Source organism: Lycorma delicatula, chromosome 3, assembly GCF_047948215.1.
Source record: "Lycorma delicatula isolate Av1 chromosome 3, ASM4794821v1, whole genome shotgun sequence".
Taxonomy (NCBI): domain Eukaryota; kingdom Metazoa; phylum Arthropoda; class Insecta; order Hemiptera; family Fulgoridae; genus Lycorma; species Lycorma delicatula.
In genome coordinates this window covers 99,875,894-99,900,827 of record NC_134457.1, presented here as the reverse complement: position 1 = coordinate 99,900,827, position 24,934 = coordinate 99,875,894, and the positions used below count along the sequence as shown (strand labels likewise).

The 24,934-nt window shown below is 30.6% G+C and overlaps 1 protein-coding gene across 3 annotated transcripts in view; it reads left to right on the top strand.

The window, feature by feature from the left end:
* The window catches only part of pch2 (pachytene checkpoint 2 protein), a 46,874-nt gene that overhangs the window by 6,373 nt on the left and 15,567 nt on the right, over window positions 1–24,934 (top strand). For 2 of the 3 annotated variants that reach the window (XM_075360246.1, XM_075360247.1), the window contains exons 3-4: window positions 5,835–6,041; window positions 17,658–17,885. In XM_075360246.1, coding sequence (XP_075216361.1) covers window positions 5,835–6,041; window positions 17,658–17,885 — 435 coding nt within the window. The remainder of the gene's footprint in view (window positions 1–5,834; window positions 6,042–17,657; window positions 17,886–24,934) is intronic. The other variant, XM_075360248.1, reaches the window with a different exon arrangement.

Below are 24,934 nucleotides of genomic sequence, written 5' to 3'. Positions count from 1 at the left end.
AGCTTACTGTACTACTAAATAATCTGAGGTATAAAGAAAGCAGCATCTTTGAGTTAAAAAGCCTCAAGAGTTCTGCAAAAATGAACAGCAAGTATTTTGTCTTCTTGGTTAAGTTTTCTATGTGTATTCAATATTAAATGAAAATCTACAGTTATTCCGAGATATTTGGTGTATTGAACTCCATTTATTTCATAATCTTGAATTTTTATAGCTAAGTTTGTGTAATTTGTAGTAAAATAGTTGCTATACAGACTGACATCAATATTTATTCTTAATTGATTTTCAGTTAACCATTCATTTACAAGAGTTACATAAGCATTCAGTTTCCCATAAGTCTCTTTTCAGGTCTTTGCTGAGCTTAATACTCTATCATCAGTGTAAGCAAAAACCCTGCTTCAGCTAAAATTTTGAAGGTGTCATTCACATATATTAGAAATAGTATTAAAAATTTTATATTAATCCTACATTGTAAACAAGCCAGTGTTGGACAAGATGTGTGCAGTAATTCTAATATTCTTGCAATACTATATACATAAGAAATGTGCACTTACTATGTGCTGTTCAATATTGACATACCTGCTAGACTTTCATTTATTTGAGTTTATCTTCTATAATTATGTTAATCTGTTATAATTAGTATTTTTTTTTACAACCTGAAATAAGATAAATGTGTAGTTTATTTTATTTGGTCATCTATATTAGATAATTATATTCATAAACACTTTAATGTGACAAAATGGATGAATTCTTTGATAGAAAAAAAATTATTGATTTTTACTTTTAATGGTGGATACAAAAAATTAAGACAGACTTATTTGGCAGACAGTGGTTTATAAAAATACTGTCCCTTCATTTTCTACTAAACAGCTTGAGTTGTTATTTTATTGGAAAATAAATCAGTTTATACTGTTATTTTATGTGTTCTACTGGATGATAAAACAATTAATTGTCTTTTTACTAATAAGGGAGGTACTGATTTTTATATGATAATAAAAATAGTTGACATATGTCTGCAAATGATACATTCAGTTGTACGATACATAATATATACCTACTTTTAATAATGCATGATTAAACATCTGTATAAATTAGTAGCTTACTGGTACTTATAATTTTAAATAATGCCCAAGATTTGTATTGTATTGTTTATTAAAAAAAGTAATTTATTTGAAATTACTTATAAGCATTACTAAGTTTGTTAAATATATTGTGATTTTTTTACCACTATGTAACATTATTCATTGTTGTTAATGTATTGTACTAAAGAAAGTTATCCAATGAATACATTAAATTTTCATTAAATATGTGGCTGTTCTGTCTGTTTAATTTTCTTTTTTCCATTGCTCTTTTAATGTTTTTATAATTTTGTGGTGGTTGTGGAATGTTACATATTATTAAGAGTATTGTGCAGAAAGCAAAAATAAATTTAATAAGATATTTAATAAATTTTAATTTTATTTAATCATTTATTTTCCTGAGACTTTCTGGATGTCACAGGAAAATTAATGATTTTGTAATAAGTTTATTCATGTAGTTTAACATTAAAAAGTTTAATTTAAGTGATGACATATCTCTTCAAATTTATGAAGTTCTGCTTAGACTTTCCTGCATTCCCTTAAAGATTCTCTTGCACTTTCAATTGTATTCTATGATTTGGTTATGGTTTCAATGGAAATTTTAGTGATTTTCTATTGGATTTTGTTTTTTAGCTATTTGGTAATAATATGTTAACAACAATACACATTTTATGAAACTATAAAAAAAATAACAAGGTAATGCTCTTTCAAAAGATTGTCACTAATCTTCTACAAACATCTGCTATACTCTGGTATCTTTATTCTGGCTAAGTGTGAAATTGAATCATCTAGTTGAAACCATTTGTTTTTATTCACCTCTAGAAATATCTACATTTCATCAGCAAAAAAGTGTTAGTAATTTTTTTGTATCTTATCATTACCAAATTTAAATGACTAAGATCAAAGTTATTCTCAAAAGATTAGGACTCTACAATATTATAGCACCCCACAGTCTTCATATTGCATTGGTCACTGGTAAAGCTATTATGATTTGTTCAGGCCAAAAGTAAAAATTCTGTGAATTCACAGAATCATTCTGGTTACATCAGTCTTTATATGACACCCAAAGGTTGTAAATGACATCTTCATCATTTATATTTACCTCCATTCATTCAGAGAATCTTTTCTAAGTTATTTGATCTGATGTATATATTTAATCAAAGATTTTGCAATCAAAATGCTTTTTGCATGAACACTCTTCTACGAAATAGGTGGGTAACAATCTGACAGCTATCATTTAGGTCTACTAATTTTCTAGAGCTGATAAAATGCTTTAATTTTCCATCTTTCTAAACCACCACTATATTTTCTCTAAACCACTGCATTTTCTCTGTGTAATGTATTTACATTAAAAAAATTGATCATAAAACTTATGGATAGAAGTATGTCATTTCTATGCCATCTGCTGTAACAATAATGAGGTAACCTTGATCCTTTTTAGCATCCATCTCTAACCCACCGGGTTGGTCTAGTGGTTAACGTGTCTTCCCAAATCAGCTGATTTGGAAGTCGAGAGTTACAGCGTTCAAGTCCTAGTAAAGCCAGATATTTTTACATGGATTTGAATACTAGATCGTGGATACCGGTGTTCTTTGGTGGTTGGGTTTCAATTAACCACACATCTCAGGAATGGTCGAACTGAGAATGTACAAGACTACACTTCATTTACACTCATACATATCATCCTCATTCATCCTCTGAAGAATTATCTAAACGGTAGTTACTGGAGGCTAAACAGGAAAAAGAAAGAAGCATCCATCTCTAGCATTCCTTTTTATTTTATTTTCTTTAACACTTTCTGCCTGTAGTAATACTTTAGTCTGAGTCTCCTTCATATCCCATTAATCTTAAAATTTTTGTATCATTGCTCTGTAGTGTTATCAATTCTTTGTGTGCCCTACAATAATTTAACAAAATTTTTTAATTAATTAATTTTTAAGAAACTCTTGGGTTTCTTACCTTGTTTTTCAATATTCATCTGTTGTCTTCCTGAGATACTCATTTCTGTTCATCTTAATTATTTAATTTTTCACTTCCTCTAATTAATGTGCTGTGATGTTTATTGTTTAATTGTTCAAACAAACTTATTTGACCTCTTATCTCAACTTCACCTGTTCTCTTTCTCAAAACTGTTATCAGTGCTTCTGTCTCATTTACTACCATGAATTTTGACCTCTTTCTATGCTAAATTTTTGTCTTAAACTCTGAATCTATAATTTATGTTAACCAAAAAAAAATCTTATGAACAGGTTGGTTCCATGTTTCAAAACCCTATTTCTGATTCTCTTATTCTCTACTTAAGCTTACTTAATAGTGTTACTTAAGTAGCTTACTTACTGTTTGAAATGCAGACACACAATTTGTGTGTATGCATTTCAAAAGTAATAGATATTAACTAGTCCTCTTGTTTTATTCTTTTTTTCATTTCAAAAGGACTTTTTGTTTTGTTAATTCTTGCTCCTATTTGTATTGTAATGCATATGCTTTATTTAATTTTGTAATCTGTTGTTCCAATTTTTACCTCTTGATGAAACAATTTTTTTTATTTGCTGAGGATATGATTAAGTAAATGAATTTTAAGATGAAAAAATTAAACTAAAAGGAGTTTTACCTTTTGTCAAAAATACTTTTTTTAAGAGGCTTTAATCTATGCTACTTCTCTTCATTTCAGTTGATGAAACTAGAATTTATGATTTACTCCCTTAGGCTCTTATTTTGAGAAAAAAATTCCCAAGGAATAAAGTGAATAAAATGTTGCACAAGTTCTATAGGATTCATACTTTGGATTGATGATTTCTTTTGAGTAAAATAACTGATAAGGTTATGTTGATTTAAGAAATGATTGGTCATTTTTTCAGTTTTCATGTAATTTTTTTCTTTCAAATCATACTGTAGTTCATCTGTTCAGTAGTTGGGTTAGGATGGTCTCAGGCCAACCATTTATGATATAGTACTGTCAGTTATCCTTTAGTGATCAGAGTACCCATTGTTAACATTTAAATCTGTTTAAAAGTACTTAGCAAGGTTTGAAATAATTTTATTGGTTTTGTTGTACTTTATTCTCATCATTGCTTTTTTCATAATACTACCTTTTTAATTATATTTCAAGTGTTCTTATAAGTTATCATCTAACTTATCAACTAAGTTAAATGGCCACATCCCACCTTAATCTTTTTATTATCTTCTACATTACCCAGAGTCATATATACACTAGTGCTTTTTCTACAGAGTTCCCTTTCATCCTTTCTACCATTTTTACTAAAACATCTTGTAGTTATATTTATTTTATTATTATTTTTCTTCATGATAATCATTAATGTTATTTTGCAAAGGATGTCAGTCGAAACTTTCACTAATCTAACTAGATGAAAATCAGTGACCCTTGTTCTCTCCAATTTAAAATGTTTGATCCACTTATAAAATCTGCACAATAATTACATTTTTTACCATACTGTTAACTGCAAGTGAATTTTTGCCAGTTTTACTCCTTTGGAAAATAAAAATCATACCTCAAGTTGCTATTCTTCCACAGTACAAGTTTCAAGCAGATGGGACATTTTGAAATAAACAAAAGAGGTTGTAATACTAGAAATTTTTTTCAAACAGCTGGTATTTTTTATGTGGGGCCAACTTGAATGTCAGATAGTTTCAGTTTATTCTATTGAATAGTTTCTACCCTGTTGCCATTTATATCTAATTATTGAACAACCCTCATTATTTAAATGGGATAGAAACTCTAGTTTTATAACATATCCCACCAAATCGTAATATGTATGTAAGATTTATTAATTCATACTTACTGTTTAAACGTTTTGCATACTGTTTACCCAAGCAGAAGTCAAAACAGATTCAGGCTATCAATTAATTTATTGAAATTTTTCAATTTTTACTCCAGTTTGAAGGAAGATGTTAAAGTAACATGTGCATAATTAAAGTATTTAAGATAAGTATGTTGCATTTAATTTTGCTGAAGCTTGATTCACTTCTACCTAAAATGATCCATTTATCCCAGAAAAAAGTTAAGTCCATAGAAATTCATTACCTCAAAAAGCTGGAAAAATAAAGTTGGCAGTATATTGCAAAATCAAGTTAAAGAAAAAAAATACAAATCTTACTCGGGATTGTTTTGAAAAGCCCAATACTGAAATCTAATATTAATGTTTTTTAATAAGCGTAAAATAATATAATACTACCAGAGCAAATTATTGATCATGGAGGTCATTTCTTCACAGAATGAAATGAATACCACTTTCCAAGGTTTTTTATTGCAGTAAAAATAGTATAAAAATTATATTAATGAAAGCTACAGAAACAAAACTATTCTTTTTTTCTTCTTCTATTTAACCTCTGAAACCGCTGTAAGTTATTACTTCAGAGGATGAATGAGGATGAGATATATGAATGTAAATGAAGTGTAGTCTTGTACAATGTTAGGTCGACCATTGCTGAGATGTGTGATTAATTGAAATCCAACCACCAAAGAGCACTGTTATCCACAATCTAGTATTCAAATCCATGTAAAAGTAACTGCCTTTAGTAGGATATTATTTTTTTAAAGAAATTACATGTATACATTTCTATTTGTAAATTTAAATATTTTAACTTTTTTTTAAATGTGATGTATTCTGAATATCAGTACAGATATACTCTGTAGAGATCATGTACACCATCACCCTCTGAAAGGGGATGTAGAATGAACAGTTTTGTTTATTTTACAGCATTTGGTAGCTCCAAAGTTATGTAACACTTTTTTTTAAGGAACTTTCACCAGATGAGATACCAGTTGAAGAGGCAATATTCGATATACATGCATATCAGCTGGATGGTGGTGAACCTCAAGTAGGACTTATAGGAACTGCTGGTGATGATAATGAACAACCTGCATGCAATCACTGGATACTTCCAACAGTTGAATTTGAAGGCCTTTGGGAAAACCTAATTTATGATTCCAATATAAAAGATATTGTAAGTTCTGTAATTTGGTAGTTAATTGATAGTACAATGTAGGTTACAGTATTTTATATTTAAAAGATTATTTATTACTGATTAACCCATTAGTCTAGACAGATAAAAAAATTTCATAATTGAATTATATGGATCGTGGAAATGTTTCAACTAGTTTAAATCTGTCAGTTTTTTAAAAGTTATCAATAGATAGCATATTGGTGAACTATTTTGATGTTATTTCTATGCTTCAAATCAAATATATTCACGTTTCATGATTAGAAAAGTATTTGAAGAAATTGAAATCATTTGTGTACAGAATTTTCAATCAACTTCTACCATAAATATTATCATAAATGCTTATTTAGTGAATACACAAACAATAGATATTGATTATTACACACACAAAAACAATGAACCGCATGGATGAAGTCCTACGCAAGAACTACATGAAAATAAATAAACAAGAACAAAGTAATGAAGATGGACCACTGAATGTGAAAATAGGAAGAGAAAAGTTTATGGAAGTAGAAGAATTTTGTTATTTGGGAAGTAGAATTACTAAAGATGGACGAAGCAGGAGCAATATAAAATGCTGAATAGCATAAGCAAAACGAGCTTTCAGTAAGAAATATAATTTGTTTACATCAAAAATTAATTTAGATGTCAGGAAAAGATTTTTGAAAGTATATGTTTGGAGCGTCGCTTTATATGGAAGTGAAACTTGGACGATTGGAATACCTGAGAAGAAAAGATTAGAAGCTTTTGAAATGTGGTACTATAGGAGAATGTTAAAAATCAGATGGGTTGATAAAGTGACAAATGAAGAGGTGTTGCGGCAAATCGATGAAGAAAGAAGCAGTTGGAAAAATATAGTTAAAAGAAGAGACAGACTTATAGGCCACATAAAGGCATCCTGGAATAGTCGCTTTAATATTGGAGGGTTAGGTAGAAGGAAAAAATTGTGTAGGCAGGCAACGTTTGGAATATGTAAAACAAATTGTTAGGGATACAGGATATAGGGGGTATACCGAGATGAAACGACTAGCACTAGATAGGGAATCTTGGAGAGCTGCATCAAATGACTGAAGATAAAAATAAATACATACACACACAACAGTCTATTCAGAAAATAACTGAACATTTTTAATTATGCGCCAGCAGAGATATTTAGTGAAGTGTGGTTGGCAGCATTGTGTCCTACACAACCTCTTCTGTAACCACATGTTCTTGGATTGTTGATAACTCTTAGTTTTCATGACTGTTATTTGAGTGCAAAGTGTTTGGTTAGTAGCAATTTTTATAATGTGCGATTTTCAGAGGCAGTGATACGATGTAAAGTTTTCCATGAAATTGAGGAAAAGTTTTACAGAAATTTTTCACCTTTTGAAACAAGCTTATGGACATGTTGCTCTGGGTCGTATGCAATGTTACGAATGGTTTTTCACCAAAAGTGGTTGTCAGTCAATTGAAGATGACCCTTGACCAAGAAAGCCTTCAACTTCAACTGATGACACCCACGTTCAGAAAGCCAATGATCTGGTGTGTGCAAATCGCTGATTGACTGTCAGAGAACTTGCAGAAGAGATTAGCAGCTCAGTTGGATCATGCCATGATATTTTCACAGAAAAGTTGAAGAGTTATAGCAAAGTTTGTTCCTCGCTTGATGATCGAAAGCAGAAAACTAAACGAGATATCAACAATCCAAGAACATGTGGTTACAGAGGAAGTTTTACAGAATACAATGCTGCTAACTGCACGTCATTAAATATCTCCATTGTGTGTAATTAAAAATGTTTGGTTATTTTCTGAACAGACCTCGTATGTAAGCCTTGAAAGATGTTTACTTTATAACAAATAAAATTACAAACTTTTGTAGTCCTGTTAAAATGAAACTTCAACTGTATGAATTTTTCTTTGGTTTTGTGTCCCATAACAGTGAGAAAAGCAATTTATCTTAATTGGACAACATAATTTGTAGTTGTAGAAAAGCATTTGTCATTTCCGTATTGAATTGTACAAAGGATTAAAAAAAGTCAGTTTGTACCATCCTTAAATTATTTTTGGTATACTCTGTACTAAAATAAAAAATAAACTGACTACATTTTTGGTTCTTGTTGATCAGTCTTCTTGAAAAGATGGCCAATGTACTCAGTATAAAATGTCGTATAGGATAGGAAAATGAATACTTTATTATCAAATATTTGTAAGAATTATAAAAAATTAAAATTTAGAAAAAAGGCATACTGCTTACTTATTCATTACAGCATTTATTCATGGAAAAACAACTTTATAATAACCTAGTTATAGAGGATTTTGTTCAGAATAATTAATAAGTCATAGTTGTTTACTGAAAATGTTCTTTTTCCAGCTAATTTATGAATGAGTCTAATCTTAATGTATGGATATTAAGACTAATTCATGATTTTTAAATTTATATTAAGTTGATTGTAGAATTTTTAAAAGCTACAATTTGGTCCAGTTTACTTAACTTGAACTAATACAACTGAAATAACCAAAATATAGACTATTAATAGTCACTGCAGCACTTGATTAGTGTGTGTGGTTTATTTTAAAATAGTCCTGTATATATAAAGTTGGTAATGGTCTTAATCTTCTGGCAGGTGTGCCTCATGGGTTCACACAAGCAGGCAAATGTTGTACTTTTTACAATTGTTAAAACCTATTATTATCAATATATAATCTTGTTAATTTGTTTAATAAGTTTTTATTTTAATATTTATCTTCAAATACTGTGGTTTTAATTTATAATATTGTCTTAACAATATTATATTTTTTATGGTAAGTAAAATAGTTATTGAAAAAGTGCAAATATAAGAAAGGTATTTAATTATACAATTTATTTAAATCAAGATTGACTTATATGTAAAAGTTAATTATTGAAAATACAAAAAAATATGATTTACATATTTACAATAAGAGTCATCAGTGATTTTTATTAATCTAGTTAATTTTCTTTGCTGCATATCAAACAAACAGTTTGCTTCTTTTCATGTTGTTTGCAAATGAAACGAGAACATATGTCACACTTCATGGAGGCTGACGAGTTCTTCCTACAACACATCCAGCAGCTGCCTCTCTTCTTTGGAGGTTCGTTGGAAGTTGAAGCTTCTTGCTCACTTTCTTGTTGATAGCACTCTAAATATACAGAGATATCTCAAGGTAGCAATTTGATTTGTGCTCATTAGGTCCACAGCAAGATTTTTCTGAAAAATTCTTGGTGTATTTTGTGGATTTGTGAAGGAGAGAAGAATTCTAGCATTTATGCGTGCTAGATTCATTATCTATAAAATACCACGAAAGGCCTGTTACTCACGATATGGAATAAGCAATACACATTTTGTCACATGTGTCATCTCCTTCTTTTGTCATGTTATAATCTAATATGACTTCTGGTTTGTTCATCTCTTCATCAATGGCCAATACACTGAAGAGACTGAGATAACGGCTTTGTTTTTCTTAGGAATGTATGAGATCATCATTTTGTCATCCTGAAATGCAAATGCCTATTTCTCTTGCTTTGTTTAATTGAAATGTTAGAGGAATTTTTGCCTTATTCTTCTTCAATGTTGAGCATAGTCTCAACAAGAGGAATGCTGGTGTACCAGTTATTAGTTGTCAAACTTTTATTAGATTTTTTGATTGGAATGATAAGCCTTTTTACGATCTCAGTTGGAGTATTGTCAACTGGATAGGGTCCTGGTAGCTGTTTCCCACAGTTGACCACTAAATTACTACAAAGAAATGTATGTGCATCGCACAGTGCAAACATTTTCAGGCCATATTTGGCCGACTTGGATGGCATGTATTCCACAAAGGAACACCGACCTCTAAAGGGTTGCAATATTCCATTGATAGTAACAAGCTCGATAGTGTTGTAACTATCAATACAATTTCTTAAAAAAGAGTCCAAAATAGACCTAATTCAAGCAAGTTTATCTATATTACAGCACTCATTTCTTGTACCCAAATCATCAAATCTGATGCAATGGAGCAAAAACATGAAATGTTTATAGCTCATTGCAGCTCTTATCATATGTGTACTTGTTCCATCACTTGGTTACCTTTTCTTAGACCAATCAAATAAAGAAGACCCAACAAGGTGAGCATTTCATTATGATTAATCTGTAAACAATCTCTCTCGGATAATTTTCAGAAATTTACGTAATGTACATATTAGTATATTTTATATTGTCTACCATATTTGTAAAACTGCTTCTGCTTCAGTTTTTATTCCCTGAGATCTGGGTTTTAGTCCAGGAAACTTTTTGACAATATTTTTACAGTGTTCTGAATTTGCCTTTTACTTCTGTTGTGCACCAAATGGTTTCCAAGTCTTTTCTGAGTATAAATTCTTTGACCTCACTCTCAACATGAAATTCTTGATTATTTGTTTCACCTAACTCACTATCATCTGAGTTCATTGTATTCGATATGTTCATCACTTAGATCTACATCATTTTCAAGAAAGTCATTATCACAATATGCATTGTCATCATTGTCTGAAAGTACTTGTCTGAAACACATGGAATGTCACTTAAATTTAATGTATCTCTAGCAAATGTAGTAAAACATTTGCTAGACATAATGACAACATTTGCTAGAGATAACATTTGTGATAATGACAATGCGTATTGTCATTATCACAATATGCATTGTCATCATTGTCTGAAAGTACTTGAACACATGGAATGTCACTTAAATTTAATGTATCTCTAGCAAATGTAGTAAAACATTAACAAACAATAAACTAACAATTAAAACTAAAATTTACAAAAAAAAATTACTAAAATTGTTAGCAAAAAATGTCACATGAGTAGGCATTGTATGTTGTAAATAGTACAAGTCACTAACACACTCCCAGAGGTGGATATTTGATTATTGAGGAGTGGTGTGGGTGGGAATATGTCCATGCAAGGCTGGTGGGGGGAGATAAGAGAAAGGAATCTGTGTGTCAGCATATCTAAATTCACAGAATTGACCTGCTTACAATAAGTCATTGCTGTTATAAAATTTACAACGGTGTGCCCACTGGAAGGTTAATGTTAGTGTGGTAAACAAATCATTAATTCTTGCCTTTATTTGACAGAAAGAATGGAATTAATGGTAAAACTTCTAAACTAGATAATAAATTTGATTTAGTTACAAAATTATCATATTCTGTAAAATTTATGTAGAAAATGTTACATATAAAACAAGAATGCAGTGATGCTGTTTAAGTTTCTTTATAATGGATAATTATTTTAAATAATTTTTTTTCCTCTGACTATAACAGGGAATGATTTTCATAAAAACTGAACTGTATACAACAAATTGCAAAATATAGCAAAGATCAGTTTTCATTTGCCTGTAAAACTGTATTAAATTACTTCTATATTGGTGATCTTATAACAAGATATGACAATTTAAACATATTGAAGAGCTTAAAGGACTGTTCAGTCCTTTCCACTACCTTTGAAGAATTATACACCGTACTCACACAGATTGAAGCTGTTTAAACTCATGCACACTGTACACTGAATCTTCAGATTCGAGGATCCACAGTCACTGACTCCTGGACACTTTCTTATTGGGTCTTCTTTGACTGCAATTTCTGACTTGATTTCACTGAAATCTCTCTATTAATTGTTTAGACCATTAGCAAATATTGCAAAATTTTACACAATCTATTTGGAATAAATGGTTGAAAAATTATTTAAATCAATTTCAGCAATGTAATAAATGGCAAACTCCTAAGAGGAATATCTATGAAGGAGGCTTAGTATTAACAACAGATGAAAATACTTCTCCTCTACAGTGGAAACATGGTTTAATAATAAAGACATTTACAATTTTAGGTAATTAAGTACGTGTTGTGGATGTCAAAACACCAATTGAAATAATATATAGACCAATAAACAAATTATATTTTTAAGAAATTGAATAAGTGCTTATTAATAATTTTTCTCTTGTTCTATCTCTGAAAAAAAGATTCAAGATATCTTTTAAACATGGTGGATATCTGGCTTTGCCCAATCCATCGCAGATATCCAAACAAACTTAGATAGCGATTTACTTATTTAGGATATCCATACAAGCGATTACCTATCTAAGAAATCTATTAATGCATTGTCTAAACTAGTGTTGCTACCTGTACAAGCAATTGCTTACTTAAGTATTAGCCAACATCAGATTTACTTCTTAAGGAATCCATGTATCCAAAGTAATCATCGTATTAAAGGTTATACTTTTCAAGTTGTATATTCAAGTTATCTGTGAACATGGTAGATCCTTATCTGACTTCGCCTGATCCATTGCAAATACCCACTCAAACATAGCAATTTACTTATTTTGGATATCTGTACAAGCGATTACGTATTTAAGAGATCCATTAATACAATGTATTTAAACTAGTTTTGCTGCCTGTACAAGTGATTGCTTACTTAAGTTTCTTGCACCTTCTGATTTACTTATTAAGGAATCCAGATATTCAAGGTATCTGGCTTAGCCTGATCCATTGCAGATATCCAATTATAAAATCAATTTGCTTATTAGGAAGTTAGCCAGAGTGCTGCATGTTGTCTAAATAAGAAATCAGTCCAGACGGTTACATGTGGATGTGGAAATCAGTACGGATGGTTACATGTGTAACCATTTTTATCAAGATATGCATACAAGACTTTATGCAATTCGACTATTAACTTAGGCATTTGACTTTATGCCTCAAGACTATTTTACGATATTCAATTATTAATTTCAAGATTATGTTTACTTTCAAGATTTCTTACGCTATGCACTTATTCAACCTCAAATTTATGTCTTTTCGACACTCATTCTGCTATGTTCCATTTTAATCAACTACTTTGTTTATTCGAGGCCTGTCTATTCCATCCACTTATTCAATCAACAGTTATGCTACTTAGAGCTTACGTATTTCCTCAGATGGTTACTGTATCTATTCTACAATTGACAGTTACACACTCAATTGATTAACTAACAATCATGCTTCACTAAGATTCAATTGATCTCATGCAAGAATTGTTTGTTCTAACACTCATCAGATTTAGAATTCGCTTTTTGACAAAAAACTTACCTATTACCTGTGCATGTGTTCAATTAGTTGGTGAGAAATCAGATTATAATTTTCTACGCAATGGACAATGGTACTCGCTGCTCAGACATTCTGCTACTGACAGTGGGAATGTTGATCTGTGGTTTTGACTGGCTGGTTGCTCCTCTCCACACATATCCAACTAACTACCCGCAGCACCCCACCACATTCGCTGGTATTTCTCAGTCTGTGCAGCAAAATTCCGGTTATATTTGAATGACCTGCATATAAGTAAGAAAAAAAATGGACTAAGACTGTCTGGAATGCAGGAATGTATACTCATAATTTTCTCTATCAAGTTTTCGAATTGATTTTTGAATTTTCATTTAAAAATATTAGAAAATCAGAATGATGTTTATCATTTTGTAATCAGGCTATATGTAGGCATTATTTAATGCCTACAGGCATTATTTAATATATTAAACCAATACTAAACAGTGATAGAAAAAATGAAATTATATACAAATTGTCTATATAGACAATGTATTTTTTTTTAAATTTAATTATCTTTTACTTAATTTACTAGTAAAAAACTACTCTGAGACATTAAAGGAAATTAATTAAATTTAAATCATCAAGATTGGCCTAGTTAATGAAAAGTGAGGCTATAAGAAAAAAAAAAAAAAATTGATAAAAGTAATATATACCAGTCAAACTGAATATCTCCTTTTATTGAATTTGTTTAGAAAAAAGAAAATGTTTAAATTTGTTACTAAGAATAATTTTTGCTTAAAATCTTTTTCACTATCGTAAATTAAAAAAAAGTAATCTGTATAGAATTCTTACAAAAATGTGTACTGTTTATAACTTGTGCAATTTAATGGGTTTCTATTTCTGTTGATTTCTTTGACTCAAGTGTTTTTTAAGTATCAACTCAATAAAATTAAATTTTAATGTAATAGATATTTATATTTTATTCCTCAAATACATTAGGTTGTTCAATAAAGTATAAGTAACATTAAAAGAAAAAATATTTTTTTAAATGTAATAAAAAATATAATTTAAAAACATTTACCTTACTATATTTTTTTGGTTGAAAAATTGTTCTGCTAAATTCAACATTAGCTTTTAGATTTTCATGTTAACTTTTTGGATCCTGCATAATTAAATTATCAGAGGGTAGTGTAATTTTTTAAAGCAAAGATGGCGGTTGGGCATAAATACCTGACAATTAATTGTTCAACTGATAAAAACTTAGTAATACGGTGAAAAGCTCATTTTGTATACATTTTATATGAAAAGCTCATTTTGTATACATTTTATATGAAATCTATATCATACATATATTATAGATTTTCAAAGAGTATTCATGTATATTACATGTTTGCATTTTCCTTATGCAGAGTTGTAGTTTTTAGGGGTGGTTCAATAAGTCCTTAGCAAATCTCTGAGATGGTGCTCGTAATATTGAAAACAGTTTGCTTTTAGTAAGCATCATTTGTCTCTTGAGTGCAGCCAAAATTTCAGTTATATCCATCATGTGGTTTCATTGTCATAGTCAATTGAAGCAACAAGATATTGTTTATTTAGAAAAATGGAAAAAAGTGAGTTTTGAGTGGTGATTAAACACTTATATTTAAAAGGCTTAACACCGAAAGAGATCAAAGCTGAGTTGGATAAAGTTCATGGCACATCTGCTCCTGTGTTTGCAACTGTTTACAGTAAATGAGTAAAAATGGGTAAATGAGTTAAAACGTGGCTGTACATCCACAAAAGATGAACATCATTCGTCCAGTGTGCGAGCTTACTTCCAAATTAAAAAAAAAAAAATTTAATTCGAAAAGCTCATTGTAGAATCAATATAAAATAAAAGCTCAATCACAAAACAATTCAAATTAAGGGGGGGAACAAAAAAAAAATGTACTAGGATTATGTAGTCTGATTACATGTATATTATTAAAAATTAAAAAAATAATTAACATTAACAATAGGATAAATAATTTTTTTAACATAAATTGAACATAATATATATATTATGACATAATATATATATATCGTTCGTAACCAACAAAATTTAGAATGGTTGCAAGTGGAAGTAACCAGCCCCAAAATGATTGACAAAATTCACGATATGGTTTTGAGTGATTGACGAATCAAAGTGTGCAAAATATTTGAGGGCACAGACATATCACAAGGTACCGTGTTTTCAATTTTGCATGAAAAATTGGGAGAGAAAAAAATTCCGGCAAAATGAGTGCTGCATTTGCTTTCAGTGGAAAATAAACGCAATCGTGTGGTCGACTCAGGTTGTTTTGGTGCTTTTCCATTGCAATCTTGACTAGTTTCTGTGTCTACACATAACTGTGGACGAAACATGGATACACTACTACACTCCAGAGATAAAGGAACAGTCAAAAGAGTGGGTTTTTCAAAACCCACTCACTGTTCCAGAGAGTGGAACAGTCAAAAGATGAATGGGCTTCGAAGAAGGTGAAGGTGGTGAAATCGGCCGGCAAGGTGATGGCCAGAGGTTTTTGGGATGCACGCAGTATCATTTACACTGATTACTTGAAAAAAGGACAAACAATAACTGGAGAGTATTATGTGTCGTTATTGCACTGGTTGAGTGAAAAAATCAAGAAAAACATCCTCATTTGAAAAAGAAAAAGATCCTATTCCATGAAGACAATGCAAGGGTGCACACCTGTGTAGTTTCAATGGCCAAAATTATGCAATTAAAGTTCAAATTATTACATCCACTGTATTCACTAGATTTGGCTCGTGATATTTTTTATTTCTAAACTTGAAAAAATGGCTCGGCGGGCAACAGTTCATGTCGAACGAGGAGGTCATCACCCAAACAGATCCTTATTTTGAGGACCTTCTGAAATTCTACTTTTTGGACGGCTTAAAAAAAGTTGGAGAAATGCTTGGAAAAGTGTATAGAGTTAAAAGGAGATTATGTTTAAAAATAAAAAAAAATCTACACAAAATAATTTGTTTTTCTATCTTTTTCTAAGGATTTATTGAACGATCCTCATATGTGGATATACAGCTATGTTTGGGTTCATTGGTAGTCATGATCACCGTATGGTTTCATTGATATGATCACAATCTTTGGTTTCATTGATAAACTAATAATTAAAACATAAAAGCTGTTTTTGGAATCTCTTTCTTCATAAAATTATCTCTTATCTTTATTTTGTGTGATTTTTAATTTTTTTACTGGATAAACTTTTTAATATGAAAGACATATCATAAAATGTATATTTTCCATCTGTAGATTATATGTATATTTTTAAAAGTAGCATCACTTCACGAAAAAAGTACGTGGACATTAAAATGTGTTTACGGTTGTATTTGAATATAGATTAAGAATGTGCATTTAAATACATACGAACATAACCAAAATTGTATTCTTTTCTTGTGAAACAAATAGTGATTGATTAAATAAAATATGTAATAAAAAATTTATTTTCTCTGAAAAATATGTTTTCAGAGGCTGTACTGAAAGGTAATTGATTTGATTTATTTTTAGTGAGATAGTGAGTAGATTTAAGAATCTCCAAAACCGTTCTAGGTTTTGGAGATCCTATCCTTCCATCATCTTACAATTATTAGTGTGACAACTGCCTACAGATAGCACATGCAACTCCCTCTGTGAAGGGAGTACGTTGATCCCTCCAAACACTAGGGCCATATCTGGCGCATTCCCGCTAGACTGAAGGGAAATCACATTGGGAAAAGGATGCAAATTCCAAACCTAATTTACAAAGGACTGGAACACAATGCCAAACTTCTTCCATCTTAAACTAAAAATATATGAATAACCATTGTCAAAAATTAAATACTCACCAGATAACTGGAAAGACCCAGCTGCAAGGGACTGATGTCCATACTTTGCGATGAACAGAGGGTTACAATATCCCCCCCTAATATCCTTATTTTCCATTTCAGAGTTGAGAGCATACATTCAGTGACAACAACAGTATTGCACAGTTGATCTATTTGGCTCTTACAGAATATTGATTTGGTTGACCTATAAAGAGTACCAGCAATTAGAGCATGTACTATGCACATGAGATTCTTTTTACTTTTACAGTAAAAAAGAAAATTGTGTGTAAATTTTGCATGGTCAATAATGAATATTAGTCTACTGATATTGTAACTATCAGTACATATTAAACTGTATGATATATTTCTTATTTGCAAAAAAACTTTGTGTTCTTTGTTTTTTTTACACTTATAAGTATTACAACACCTCAATATTTACAGATTTACTTGTCAAAACCTTATATGTTGGGTTATTAATGAGTGTTGTAAATAACTTTTACTGAACATTTAGATTTTTTCTACATATATGCATTATTTGAATATTACTTGCTTGTAGCATTAAATGATTCTTATTAATTTTGCTGCTTGAGATCTTCCATTGAAAATGTTTAGGTAATACTATCCTTATTATTAAGGAGATAGCCAGTAGTTTAACCTGTGTAATTGTAATCAATTAGTTTTCTTTGTTACTTTCAGTATTATAACATTTTTAAAATATAAACGTTTTGAATAACCACCTATTTTCTTTTCAGCTTTTGAACTATGTGAATAGTATAATGTTCTACTCAGAACATAATGTAGATAAAAATATTATAACATGGAATAGATTAGTGTTGTTGCATGGACCACCTGGTACAGGGAAAACATCTCTTTGCAAAGCGCTTGCACAAAAATTAACAGTTAGACTCGGAAACAGATTCATACATGGAGAACTAATTGAAATTAATAGTCATAGTCTATTTTCCAAGTACTTTTCTGAGGCAAGTATTTAAATTTTTACTTTTGTTATGCATTGTTTAAGTGCTAAATTCATTTAATATTACGTTTTTAGACTGATTTCTTATGTAGCAATATTGATTTATTAATGAAGACATTTCTTTTAATTCAGTGCTTGAGTAATATAATGACCATTATACTTGAGTATAATGGTAAATGAATATCAAACATTTTAAGAAGAAAAAAATTATAAAGCCATTTAAAAAATGCACCAAAATTTTTTTTAACGTATTTTCTTTGAATTTCAATTGAAAAGTTAAAACCAATTAATTTCAAAACTTAAGAAGTTATTGAATTCAAAAAGTGTTAGGTTTTACTTTTCTGTGTATTTTTTTTAAAAGTAGTTTTAAATATCGTTACATGTTTAAAAAAATCAAAGGAAAAAGCTGTATTTTTTAAAGGAAGAGCCTGTATTCTTGTCATTAAAAGTAAAACTAAATTTAAAGTTAGTTAGAAAATATTGAAAAAAAGGAAGAAAAATGTGAATCTGATATTATTTGTACATTCTGTTTGTTTTTTATGCCAACAGCTATACCTTCATGCAACAGTTAATCTGTAAGCTGGTTTCTTAAAACGTCTACATTCAGTGTGTGTGAAACAGGACTGTATTAAATCCTACTACAGTAACAGGGACAAGAAGAATTTATACACTACAATAATACTGTGTGTTTCAAAATGAATGTTAGGGTTTTAAGGGAAAAATCAACCTAAATTATAAAAAAAGATTTCCTTCAATGCAAAACATCTGTAACAATGGTAAACAATCCCTATTTATACAAACATATTACCAGAAAAAAAACCAAAATTTCTACAATAACCCTTATTTTTGGGATGGGTTTGGAAAAATCAGTTACAATTTCAGAACATCATATCTTTATGAGTGTAATGACTTGATTTTTTTTTTTAATGTAGGGGTAAATTAATTTATAAACTGTAGTATACTTTTTTAATTCCTACTCTTTGTATTAAAAAAATAAATACATAAAAAATGAAAACTAGTACCCACTTTACTAGATTCTAGATTATATTTTTAAACTTGTATAATTGGGAATGAGATATCAATAATACTGTTTGTAGAGCACATTTTCATGAACATTTTGCAAAAAGATTCATGGATTTATCTTTAAAACAAACAATTTTATGTTATTTTGAAACATGATAAATCATAATTTTCAGAAAATGAGCGTTAAAGTATGCAATGAAAAATATAGAACTCGCCTATCAATATCTTGATAGGCGAGTTCTAAAATTATGATAGAAGAATCTAAAATTCTCCTGCTTTATATGTTACACCTTCTACCTCTTTTTTCTTTTCTTCTTCCTTCAGATTTTTAGATTTCAACATTTTCCTTTTCTGGTAATCAGAAGATCTTTGTCATTTCATCCTCAGCTTCGATTTACTATCTCTCTTCCTTCAGTGACTGTGTTTCTACCGGGTGATAGACCAGACTTCTTTATGGATTTAATTGTGGCAATATTTCCAAAATTGAAGTCATTGATTGCTTCAGCAACACTGATTTCAACCAATTATTTGGATACATTTTTAGATTTTCACAAATACGCCAAATGCAACTATGTAAACTTTCATTGACATTTTATGTGCGCTCTTGAGTACACTGTTGCAATAATGAAGGATCAACTAATCTGTGATATATTGGGGCAACATATCTTAAAACTATTGTGTTGAGTGTTGTGTGGATATTATCGTAATGATTTCCAGGTTTTTATCATTAGCCAAGGCTCTGGTAAAAACACCAACTGTCATTGCTTCAGGACACTTGGTGTGCTTTGGTTCTTGATCAGCGGGTAGGCAGTGGTGTAAGGTCCTTACAGATATTTGCATAAATTGCACTTTTATAATATCTTATTAATTTAATAATAGTGCTTTGTTTTAATTTCCCAAGGTTTTACCCACATAATGTTACTTTTTAAGCGTGACAGGTTTTTACTAATTTCCTTAGGGCTGTATCCAGACGTTTGGCTTTGTGGTTTATACATTACTGTTACTTTAATTTAGTTTATGCTACCATACACATTCAAACTGAAGGTGAGTAAAAACAATGAAGTCTAGTGGTGGGATAAACCATCGGGCTGGTCTAGTGGTTAATGCGTCTTCCCAAATCAGCTGATTTAGAAGTCGAGAGTTACAGCGTTCAAGTCCTAGTAAAGCCAGTTATTTTTACATGAATTTGAATACTAGATCGTGGATACCGGTGTTCTTTGGTGGTTGGGTTTCAATTAACCACACATCTCAGGAATGGTCGAACTGAGAATGTACAAGACTACACTCATACATTTCATCCTCTGAAGAATTATCTAAACGGTAGGTACTGGAGGCTAAACAGGAAAAAGAAAGTGGTGGGATAAACGATTCTTTTTCAGGAATCAATTCTTTCGATTCGATTCTCAGAAAGGATTCGTAAAAAAGAATCGTTGGTCCGATTCAATGATTCTTTTCCTTTCCATCACTACCAGAGCTGTAAACTCTAATGCGCATGCTCTCTTTCTCGTCTTCAGCCAAGTTTAGCAGTTCATCTTTTCGTACTGCTGTTCGATTCAACTGATGCATACATACTAAATGTCTTCGATTCTTTTCTTTTCAACTCTTATTCGACTCCTAGTAAACATCTGATTCTTTTTCAGTTCAATACGATGTTTAGTAATATAAACCTAGAAGCTTATCACTTCTAATGCGCATGCTCTCTTTCTCTTCTTCACCCATGTTTAGCAGTTCATCTCTCTTCATACTCGTGTTCGACTCAATTGATGTACACCTACTAAATGTCTTCGATTCTTCTCTTTTCATCTTTATTCGACTCATAAGTAAACATCTGATTCTTTTTCGGTTGAATACGATTTTTAGTAGCCTAACACTTCTAATACGCATGCTCTATTCCCATCCATCTACGCAACGATTCTCATTATTTCATCTCTTGTTCGATTTCTTTACGAAAATAAGCTTATATTAACAAACCTCATCGCTAAACAGAGAAGGGAAAATTTAAACTGTTACGCAACCCTTCTATATGACATCATTATTCTTTTTTCTTTTAATTTCACTCGGGAGGGAAGCTATGTTGCACAATATTAATTACTGTCGTTCCTTTGCGCATACTGTCATGCTCAAGATATATTTTACAATTATTCTTAGTAGACGTATAAAAGACGACAGTCGATTTTGTTTTCATGGTGCATAATCTTTGCGTGTTCTATTTAGAGTTGTTTTTAGTTTGTTTATATTTTTTTATTTGGGCCTACTCAATTTCATAAGATTTTTTTACTTTACATAACCAGAAGACGATTTTTATCGGTATTTTTTTTTAAATCATTAGTTTTTACGAGGTAGATATTGTATAAGCACTTTTAAAAAATAATATTTTGTTTTTAAATTAAAAACATGAGCTGCAGAAAAAGAAGTCACATCTGGACTTGCTTTTCCGAAGCAAGCCCTGGAAAAGCTTTGTGTAATTTTTGCCGTAGTTCATTATCCTATGCCTATGGGACGACTAGTAATCTATCTCGTCATATTAAAATTAAAGACCCAGGAGTTGATATTTCAAGACAAAAAACTTCTTGTCCTGATTATGTTTCAGAAATGCATTACAACTTAAATCCTACTACGTCTACTGCGACTGAACCAAATGAATCGCAGCAATTAGCCCTTAAATTAACAAACCTTGTTGATTTGCCTAATCCTTCTTCTGTGCTTCCAATAACATCTTTGTCCTCAAAAAAAACAACAGTTGTCCCTTACTTCCTTTGTTACCAAACCTGTTCCTCAAAGTAAAAGCCGAGCGTTAGATATTCAATTAATTAGGTTAATAACTAAAGAATATCAACCTATTTCACTCGTTGAGGATGAAGAATTCAAGAAATTTGTTCATATGTTAAACCCTGGGTAATAACCACTGACAGTTGGACATCAGTTTCAAATAATAATTATATGGCCATAACTATCCATTTCATTGACCATGATTGCAATTTAAAAACCCAATTACTTACTTGTATGGAAATCTGCAGTCAACATACGGCTGAAAACATTGCCATTGAATTACAAGGTAAATTCAATGAATGGGCTATTTCTGACAAAATAGGAGCGGTTGTTAGTGACAATGCAGCAAATTTAAAAGCTGCTATTCGCAATTGTCAGCTATGCCATATTCCTTGCTTAGCGCATACAATTAAATTAATTGTCCAAGCAGCAGTCTGAAGTAAAAACAATTGTGGTAAAATCGAAGGCAATTGTCAAAGTTTTTAATCGAAGTTCTCATGCTGCCTCCAAACTGCAAAACATGCAGCGACAAATGAATTTTAAAGAATTAAAATTAAAATAGGATGTGCCTACCTGATGGAACTCACTCCTGCACATGTTTAATAGATTATTAGAAACAAAAGAACCACTAATTTCGACTATCGCTTTGGTGAATCCTATTCAAAATAATATTTCATTTGATGAGTGGACAGTTATAGCTGAAATGTGCAAATTATTGAAAATGTTTGAAGGGATAACTATTGAAATAAGTTCTCAAAAAACTCACTATTTCAAAAATCTGTAAATTGGCGCGAGTGATGACAAGACATGTACTTAAGATTAAATCTTCTACTCAAAATTCTGAAATCGTTATAGTAAGTAACAAGATGTTAGACCAACTGCAACATAGATTTAAGGATGTTGAAAATAATAATATTTTGCTTGAAAGCATGCTGTTAGATCCTCGCTTTAAAAAACAAGGGTTTAAATTAAAGATTACCAAAATGCTTACACAAAACTTTCACATAAAGTTTGAAGTATTCAGACCGAACAAGGCGATAGGTTTGAAACCGAACAAGAAATTATTGAACCCACCATTTCAACAGCATGGGAAGATTTTGATAAAGAAGGTTAACAAGAGGAAAAAAAGATATAAATACTTTTAATGAGTTGAAAAAAATATATATTTGGCTCTCATTGGCTGTAGTTGATGATAAACAAAAATTGTTTTATGGGGCTGAAGATAAAATTTAATTGTTTAAGATTAACTCAGTTAAATAGCACAGTTAATGAAAATATTTTATAATCAGAAGTAATAAATTTGCCGAATGTCAATAAACATTAGTAATGGTGATGTAATAAGTTATGCGTCACGTGTGGAAAACAATAAATAAATAAATAATATAAACGCAAGCTAGAATTTGGTATGGTAGGAGGATCCCCCTCTACAAGCTATGCATAAGAAAGATTGCTATGAATCGAATCGTAATTGAGAAAGATTTGGTTTCCCGTCGCCTATCCATTTCATTGTCAAGAATCGGTTTTTCCTGGAAACTGATTCTCGATTCTTTCATTCAGTATAAAGAATCGAATCGAAGGAACGACTCGTTCATGATTCTTCCCATTACTAATGGAGTCATCATCGCCAACAACAGTTGAGTACCTCCGTATCTTATAGGAAAGAGACCACTTCCACAGAATCTGTGCAGCGATGTTTTCCATATTTGGGGATGACCTGTCATAATTTTGGCTTCATTCAAGCTGGTGTCCCTTATACCAGAAGAAAAACTCAGGACTGTTTTTTCCTAACTGGTTTACAGCACAACTTTGACAATATTTTGATAGCACAGCATAGTCTATTACCAAGCTGGTGTCAACACTAATTGCACATCCATCTCCGTAATTTGATGTATGCCCTCTCTTATACCATGTACCATCTTAGCTAACAGCAATACGTGAAATTTAATTCCCTGTTAGTGACAGATTAAGTTATTTATAATAATCTTGAACAAGCTGGAGAGCTCGGGACAAAGATTGGATTGAATTAGATTTACAAGCTGAATAAATTATACAAGATTGTTTGTGAAAAGTTTGGTGGGAAAGGCGATTCATGTTCATTATTTGACAAAATTTGTCTACATCACTGTGTCCTCTTCCATTTGAAAAAAATGCATGTTGCTTGTCTATTTGCATCAAAGACACCTGAATTTTCAATTTTCAGAGAAGTAAATGAGCGGGACTCAAATTCTTTGCAATGTTTACACTTAACAATGAAGTTTTGCGCAAATCCCAATCTGTCTTTAATTACAATTTCAATGTTACTAGTTAGACATTTAGGGCAAGCCAGTGTACCTATTAATGATTTTTAAAAAGTTTTGTCCTAATAAATGAGTAATGTAAAGCAACCTCATGCACAATGTCTGACTGTATCCCAGTTTTTCAATAGCTGACTTGCTAACCTCACTTTTACTATTACAAGAACCATCAATAATAGAAACAGTTGATTGGGATGATTTATGCAAGTTCCACCATTTTTGAATAGCCAATTCAGCTTTATTTTTCTTAGAATTATATGTATTCTTTTCTTTTTTTTTTTGTTGACTGTTTTTTTACCCATAATGAAAGGGTAACTTATATGCTACTACCAAAAACCTATTACTATGATTAGCCAAAAAACTAAATAATCTGTAAATAAATTATAACTGAATATTTAGTTAGTAATTGTGGTTAGCACTCACATCTGAAAACACACCAGTAACAAAAAAGAAAACATGCCTACCAAACATAACCTAATTGACTAACTTTTAGAATAACTTACTACCATGATTGCATTAATAATTGACCACGAATTAGAAAGAAAAGACCATGAATTACATAACAAACTTTTAAAACAATTAATGAAAACATAACATTTATAGTAAGATTAGAAATTTTCAACACAAAAACAATATTACATTCAGTAACTTTTGCCATCCAGTACAGTAAACAAACTGAGATGCAGCACATTGGCTGAATGCTAAAGTACTTCAGAAAGAAACGATCATTAAAATGGTTCTGATTCAACCAGCTGTTTTATGTTAGAACCAAGAAATATGTTTCAAAAATCTGTATTGTTTTTCCAGATTTTTTGACTGTTGCTGATTAATAATTATTATTTTTTGGTCCTTTAAATATTATAATTTAAAAAATTAATCTTACTACAACATTAAGAACATAATAAAGTACATAAATCAATGAAAAACAAAATCAAGGTTGATTATTCCCTTAAAGCTATGTTATATT